This window comes from Apteryx rowi, unplaced genomic scaffold (assembly GCF_003343035.1).
Source record: "Apteryx rowi isolate R43461 unplaced genomic scaffold, aptRow1 scaffold_6, whole genome shotgun sequence".
In the NCBI taxonomy this organism is placed as follows: Eukaryota; Metazoa; Chordata; class Aves; order Apterygiformes; family Apterygidae; genus Apteryx; species Apteryx rowi.
Window position 1 is genome coordinate 1,766,072 of NW_020450871.1, and position 7,761 is coordinate 1,773,832.

The 7,761-nt window shown below is 68.6% G+C and overlaps 1 protein-coding gene across 1 annotated transcript in view; it reads left to right on the plus strand.

Annotated features, from left to right (window-relative positions):
* Positions 1-6,141: 6,141 nt before the first annotated feature.
* Positions 6,142-7,761, plus strand: part of TNFRSF13B (TNF receptor superfamily member 13B) — a 6,380-nt gene continuing 4,760 nt past the window's right edge. Inside the window, exons 1-2 of the mRNA XM_026083099.1 lie at positions 6,142-6,194; positions 7,616-7,756. Coding sequence (XP_025938884.1) covers positions 7,618-7,756 — 139 coding nt within the window. The 5' untranslated portion in view covers positions 6,142-6,194; positions 7,616-7,617. The remainder of the gene's footprint in view (positions 6,195-7,615; positions 7,757-7,761) is intronic.

Below are 7,761 nucleotides of genomic sequence, written 5' to 3' on the forward strand. Positions count from 1 at the left end.
GCACCACATGCGCCCCCCCACACACATCGTGCATTGACACCTCCGCACCGCGCAGCGCTGTGCACAGCTCCGGACCCTCCTTTCCACACGGCAGGGCGGGTGCACGGTGCAATGTGCAGGGGTTGCACCCCCTCAGCCGCCCCCCAAGCAGAGGGGCCCCCCCACCTCCCTAGGGCAGCCAGAGAGAAAGCACCCCCCCGCCGTCCACCCCGGCACCTCGGGCAGGGCCCCCGCGAGCTGCAACGCTGGGTTTAACCCCCGCGGGCTAAAGCCCCGAGCACCGGGGGGGGGTTGCGGCGGGACGGGGCGCCCCTCGCCCCGCGGGACCGTGTTACCCCCCCCACCCGGGTGCCGTGGCACGGCGCGGGCAGCTCCTGTTTGCTCTGCACATTTTTATCCGGTGGAAACTACCGCGGGGCCGGCGGCGGAGGCGGCTCCCTTGGGCCGTGCCAGCGTGGAGAGCTGCAAACCAACGGACACCCTGAGTGCAAAAACCCCACTTACAGCTGCAAAAATGCAGCCGGGGTCCGGGGGGCAGCTCAGCTTCGGGGGTCCCGGGACCCCTCTGGCTGCGTGCATTGGCGCCGGTTTAACTCACTGATCCAGCACAACGCGATCTGGGAGAATCCAGCAAGCAGCGGGAATAGTCTTGCAAACTGGGGGGGGGGGCGAGAGTGGGACGCAGCGACGGGGGGAGCAGGGCTGGGCACCGGGACGGAGCAGCTGGGACTGCAGCGTGTTCGGTGCAGGGAGCCGCTTCCTTCTCCTGGCAGAGCTGGTTTCGCCTAATCCTGGCCATTGCTCGGGCTGGGAGAGGATAGGGATGGAGGCACCTTGGAGCAGGAAGGCATCAGGCCCTGGGAGGGCGAGGGACGGGGAATTGCAGCCTGGAGCAGCCGGCAGGGGCGGGAAGGGGGTGAGCGTGGCCCCTCCACAACCCCCTTTGCACCGGGGCCTCGCGCGTCCTGCCCAGGTGCCCAAATTGCTCCCGCCGACCTCGGGATGGGACCTGCAATTAGGAAAATCCACATGGACCTTCCTCGCCTGGTCCAGACTGGGAACAACCCGCGTGCCGCCCGGCTCGTTTGATGTGGGCCCCGGCCTTGACGCGCCGTCTCTGCGCTGCYGTCCTGCGCGCAGAGCAAGCCGGGCGCGATCGCTGCTTCTTTATTAATTTTGGCTTCATCAAAGGCCGCTTTAATCGTCTCCCTCCCTCCTGCTGTCGCCGCTTGCGACGTGCATGGCCGGGCTCGGCAGCCGCCTGCCTGCAAATCCCTGCTTTTAGGAGCATGGCTGCTTGGCCTGCTTGGATTCTTCTCCGAATCGCCCTCTCCTGCATCCCTGCACCCTGCTGTTCTGCGGGAAAAAGACCTTCCGTGTTGCTACGGGAGGTCCCCGGTGCCCAGGGCACCATCCCGGCAGCCAGAGCTCATCCCCGTTCCCTCGGGAGCAGGCACGCTCCCTGTGCTGGCACCGCGCAAGCCTGGCAGAGCCAGGCGGGAAGCAGCTGCTCCATCCCAAGCCAGGCCGAGCCGGGCATCTCCCGCACCGTGGGGCTGAGACCTGGCACCGCTCGGTGCCCCGGCAGAGCCGGCAGCGCCTGGCGGGAAGCGGCTGGTGCCGGGGCCGACTCCAGCCTCGCCAAAAAAATCCAGCCGGACGGGACGAGCCTCTCCGCAAACCCGTCGGGCGGCATTCAGCCGCGCCGCCGGCAGCGTCGGCGGTGGGGGGACTCGCGGGAGCCGGGGGGCCGCGGGCGCCCGCCCCGCGATGGGGAGGGAGAGTCCGGCCCCGCCGGCACCCTCGCACCGGCCGCCCCGTCGCCACGGCACGCGGGAGGCCGCGCAGGGCGAGCACGGAATAAAGAAGGATTTCGTCGCCAATCGGCTGGATTTGGAGCACGCAGGGAGGGGGCCGGCAAAACCCCCCGCTCCTGATCGCGCGTCCCCCGTCGTGCCCTGTGTCCCCGGCCGGCGCGGAGAGCCCCGGCGCGGGAACAGGGAGGTGACGGTGGCCTTGGCTTGGGGGAGCTGGAGCGTAGCAGGTCTCTGCAGCCCAGAGCTACTCCGGAGCAGTTTTCTCCAACTAGGACAATTAAAGCAATGGGAAAATGGAAAGTATTCGTCCGGGAGCCGTGACGGCAGCGGTGCAACGAGCTGCGGTGACTCAGCAGTGCAGACCGGAGCCCAAACTCCAGGGAAACAGGCTGAAAACCAGGAGGTGTTAGGCACCGGCACCAGCACTGGCTCCCAGCCCTGATGGGGGAAGAGCGCCCTGGCAAATCCCCCCTGCCCTGGGAAAGGGGCCGCCGGGACCAAAACCACCAGGATCTGCCAGGATGGGTGCCACTGGGGCTGCGGGAGCCGCACCGGGGCGCCGAAGCCAGGACGCCTGGGTGCTCGCGCCACCCCGGGCGAGGAGTTTCATCCCTCCGTGCCGCCGCCTCGCCGTCGTCGCGGTGGAGACAGGCGGGTGCCCGGAGGGGAGGCGAGGATTCATCCTTTAATAGCCGGGACGCCCTGGGAGCCCCGTGGAGCTCCGGAGCCGGGCTGGGGCCGAGAGCAGCCAAAAGCCCCAGGGAGGGGAGGGCCCGGGGCCGCCTGGATACCCTCTCCTTGCCCTGCCTGCGCCCAACCTTCCCATCCTGGGGGAAGCTAAGAAAAATGAAAGAACCCCGCATTATCCGCTGGAGAAAAACCACAGCTCTCGATTGCAGCCCGGAGCGGCGGATGCAGTGGTTTGCAGGGGCCGGGCAGGACCGCGAGATGGTGCGGCGCAGCCCTCGCCTGCCCTGCTGCCCGCGCAGGCGCACGCGCTCCCACGCAGGCTGGAAAGCTTCTCCCAGAAGCTGGATTCAGTCGCGTCCCGCCAAGTGGAGATTTCCTCTCGTCCAGAGACGCTGCGTGACTCCGAGTTCATGCCCTTCTCCTAAAACAGGGTCAACGGGCAATCGTCCTCTCGGCCGGGTTGTCGGCGCTGGGGTCCAGCGGCTGCTTCCTGCCCTTAGACCTCGCCGTAGCCTCGGTGGGGAAAACCCGGCTCCGCTGTCCCCGCGTGCCGGGTCCGTGCAGCCCGCTCGGCCGGATGGTGCCCGTCGAGCCAGGCGAAGCCGGTGGCCCCGCACGGCAGCTCGGCGTCGCCGATAAAAACACCGGCTCGTGCAAAACGCAGCCGGCCGCAGCCCGTCGGATGTGCGCTCCAGTGACTCCGTATAAAGCCGGCTTCCCAAATGGAAATGTCACATGGCTGCAAATTAAATACTTTGGAGAAAGCCATTACAATGCAGCAGCACAATTAGCTTTATCAGCCAGCCCAGAGCCGTGCCAGAGAGCAAAGCCGGCTCACTTGACGGGAGCTGCCATCCATGAAACCGAGCTAACGACCTTAATTATATTTTTAGCTTCTCATTTTTGGCTGACGGTATCCCAAACAGCCCTGCCTGCAGCTTGGCCGGGGACCGCGAGCAGCCTACCTGGGCGGCGGTTCCTGGGATCAGCCCCCTTATCCCTTTGGGATACTGGATTCCCCCCGGCTGCCCTCCAGCCCTCTGGAATTTCCCCATGGCTTTTCCGTGCTAAAGATTAACAGCGGAGTGGCCGGGCGGCCTGCACCCGCGGGAAGGCGACTGGCCGGAGATGCCCCGCTGCCAAAATCCAGCATGGAAACAGCCCGTTCCCCCGCGCGGGGCCGGCTGCTGTGGCCGTGCCGAGGTTTAGCCGGGAAATGCTGCCTTCTCCTATTAGCCGTCCTGTCCAAAGATGGTGCTTTGCCTCATCTTCCTCACCTGCCTCCCGGGCTCTGCCGGCTGGGCTGGCCGAGGCTGCCATCTCCTGGGCAGAGCCCGCAGGCCGCCGCGCGAGGCCGAAGGCCGCCCCGGCCCGAAACGTTTGGGAGCCGAACCGTCCCCCCCCATCCGCCCGCACCCCGGGGTGTCAAACCGTCCCGTCGGGACAAACCGGGCTCCGTCACCCCAGCYGGAGCGCGGTGCCGCCGGAGCCGTGCGCGGCGGATGCCGAAGGATGCAACGGGGATGCGGAGGGCTGCGGGAGGATGAGGAGGGGGGAGGCTGCGGGGGAGCAGCCCGCCGGCGCTCTCCCCCCCCGCGGCTGTAGCTGCGCTCGCGCGGCCCGGCCAAACCTCCCCCGAGTGCTTCTCACTTCCCCCTCGAGGGCAGGCGAGGGTGGCAACGGCAAGGCGCCAGCTGCTATTTACGGCGGCAGGTTTCCCCTGCAAAACCCCGCGGGCCGCGCCGGGCTCCGGTGCCGCCGGCAGGCGCCGAGGTCTCGGCTCCCGCGTCCGCTGCCTGCGTGCTCGCCGGGTCGCTGAGCCGCGGGCTCTGCCGCCGTCCGGGCAGCGCCGCCGGCCCCGCGCAGCCAAAGGCGCATCTCCCCAGGAAGCCCCGGAACCCTGCAGCGGGGTTTCAACCGCCCCCCAAGCCCCTTCCCAAGCTCCGGGTCCTTCCCGGGCCCTGCTGCTGCTCCCTGGGCACGGACGTGAGCCCCGTGCCGTGAGCCTGCCCCTCGCCCCGGGGCCCCGCAGACGGTGCCGAGGCCGGTGTCCCTCGTTCGCCACGGGGCCGAGCAGCAGCCGGCGCCGGGTTTCTCCGTGGCACCAGGTTTCTCCGCTCCGGGGCTTCGTTCCCCGCGAGTGGGTTCAGCCTCCGGGGCGCCTGCAGCGGCCCCGGCGCGGGGGCAGAACGCCGCCCGTCCGCGCGCGTTTTCTCTTTTGGGTTGAGTCAGAAACGTAACGGGCAGCACGTTGCCGGCCCCGGCAGCCGACGCACCCTCCTCGCCTGCCCAGCCCGACCCTTCCCGCGGCTCTTCCCCCTCCAGTGCCGGCCGGATCCCCTGGAGCCAGCCTCCGCCAAGCCTCCTGCGCCTCTTCCCGCCCCGCGAATGCCTGCTGCACGCCGGCACCTGCCAGGCTGGCCCAGCGTGATGCAGCGGGTGCAGCGAGGCTGCAGCCCCGCGCACGGATCCCGGGAAGCCCGGCGGGGAGCACGGGCTGGGAAACGGGCCGGGTGAGCGGCACAGTGGCAGCTTTTAACCYGAACGGAAAAAACCCCGCTGCTGCCCCACTGATGTTTAGAGAAAGTAAAAGGTATCGCGTCTTCCTCCCCCCTCAGCTGCCACTGCAGAAAACGTCCCGCAAACGCCCCGCTGTGAGCTGAGTCACTGCTGCGCGCCCGGCTCCTTTCGGCAGGAAAGGGGGAGAAACAGCCAGGAGTTAACGCAGCCCTAGCGGAAAAGCGGAAAAAACAGTAATTGTGCGACCTGACGTGGCTTTCCCTAGGGATACCCCGCAGTGTGCCGCGAAGCGGGTCGGGTTTGTCCGGGAACGTCAGGCCCTGCCGGCCAGAGGGAGCCGGTCGCTCCGGGAGGGCAATCGCGGGCAGCTCCCTGTGGCACCAGCACCGGCACCAGCTCCGGCACTGGCTTGGCAAGGGAAGAGCCGCATGCACCGCATTACAGCCTGAAAACGGCCTTTGCGGGGGCACGGTTACGCTGCTGCTTCGGTCATTTACTGATCCCCCCTCCTCATTGGCAAGGTGAGATCTAAAAGTAAGCGCGTAGCCGTACTTGGAGGCTGCCGGCGGAGCAAAGGTAACTCTTTTGCTATCCAAAAACCAAGCCGCGTTATTACTGCTTCCTTCACCTCCAGCCGCTATCTGCAAGAGCCGCCTGGGGCCGGAGCCCGGCCAGGTTTGCCGCCGGCTCCGAGGCCTCGGGGCTGCCGGAGAGGAGCCGTGTTTCAAGCACGTTGCTGGGACCCGCGAGATGCTGCTGTGGGATGCGGGCAGGGGCCCGGGCAGCTCCTGGATGGACGGCGTTCCCGGCGGGCAGCCTCTGCCGCTCCACCCTGGGAGCAAAGCAGGAGCTGCAGCAGCGTGAGGGCTTCTCCGGCCGGTGCACGGCCAGCACCACCGAGCCCCCGGCGGCCCCCGCTCCCGAAGCGCGGACTGGCGCGGTGCCCGAGCATTCGGCCGCGCAGGGCGCCCCGCGGCGCTGCGCCGCGCACGCGGACCATTTGCATGGGAGGGACAGAGGGGAAGCCCCAGGAAACACATGGCCCAGGCATTAATCAAATCGATCTCTAATAATAAACCTCCTGAGTAATGAGCGGGCGCGGGGCCGCGGCGCGCGGCGAGATGGCAGCAGCCCGGGGAGCCTAGCGGCACCGCGGGAGAGTCGAGCGTGAGTTTCCCGCGCCGGGCTGGGGATGCGGGGCAGCTGCACGGGCGAGGGGACCGAGGCCGGGGGCCGCCGGCGGCTTTTCCAGGTGAGCCGGCAGGGCACGGAGGGACTCCCAGGCTGGCGGAGCGGAGCCGGAGCTGGGGCGCTCGCCCTGCTGTTGCGGGGTGGGGGCACCGGGGGGGCCAAATGCCGCCGTGGACCCGGCGCTCCGGCGCGGCTGCCGGCCTGCAGCCTCCCCCGGCTGAACCGCTGCCGCAAGCCTCCCTTTCCCAGGCCGCCGCACCCCGCGTGCAAACCCACTGCGACGCGGCGCCGTGGTCCTCAGCGGCTTCTCGCGGGGGACGAGAAGCCTTCGAAGCGCACGGCGGGAGAGCACGGGCCGGCGCCTCGCTGCACCCTGGGGATCGTCCGCAGCTGGCTCTGAAGGGAGCCGCTGTTTAATTTTTTAAGCAACGTTAACTGAACAACCGCAGGCCCGTGTCCTCGGGCAGAGCAGATTTCGCCTTTACCCCACGGGAACGGGAGGGGTTTGCACACGCGGAGCCCCGGGATGGAGCTGGTTCACAGCGGGGAGAGGTGGGAACGGGGCCTCAGCCGCCTCTGCCGGGACCACTCTGCACCGGGAAGCAGCGGGATGCACTTGTTCGACCGGAGCGTGTGGCGAGAAAAGGGGGCGCAGGGGCATTTCTGTGCAAAAACCCACAAAAACCAGGCTGGGCCCTGCCGAGGCAGCGGCGCAGAGGGCTCAGCCGAGGGAGGCGGCAGCCTGCGGGCGAGCAGAAACCAGTGCCCCAGCGCAGGCCAGGTTTAAACCTTTCGGGTCCCGTCAGCGCCGCCGGGCCAGGAAACATCTGCGGGGGCACATGCGAGGCTCCGGGCACCGCTCGCATCCGCAGTGCCGAGCGGAGCCTTTGCAGCGCGACTGCCCTCCCGCCGGCGGGACAAGGGCTGGGGGCGCCCGGCGAGGACAACGTGCAAAGGTTTTGGCTGCTGCATGAGCCTGCGTGAGCACGCTGATTTTTTTTCCGTGGATTTTTGCACCGCTGGCTGTGAGCGGTGCAGAGGGCTCCTGCCGCGGCCACTCGCCGTCCCCCGCGGTGCAAAACCGCCTCCGCCACCAGGGTCCCCGTTGGCATCCGCCGAGCCCGCTCTTAAACCCCCCCGGCGAGCCATCCCCGCTCTGGCTTCCCGGGAAGGCCGGACACGTCAAAGCCCGCTTTCGTTATGAGAGCGGAGCACCGAAGAGCGGTGCCGGAAAACGCCCCCCGCGGGATGGCACGGGCCGCCCCGAAGCCACCAGGGAATCGGGGCGTTTCCAGAATTCGAAACCGCCGGTTTCACCGGCCGTCGCTCCAGTTGCGTTTTCGCTCGCGGGAGCCGGCGGCGGGGGCCCGGCGCCTCACGGCCCTCCTCTCCCGCAGGCATGGCTCGGCCGCGCGGCGGGTGCGATGCCATGAGCAACTGCACGGACCAGCAGTACTGGGACGCCCTCGTCTGCCAGTGCATCCCCTGCAGCCTGGTGTGCGGGCGCCCCGCGGTGCGCCGCTGCGCCGCCCTCTGCGGTGAG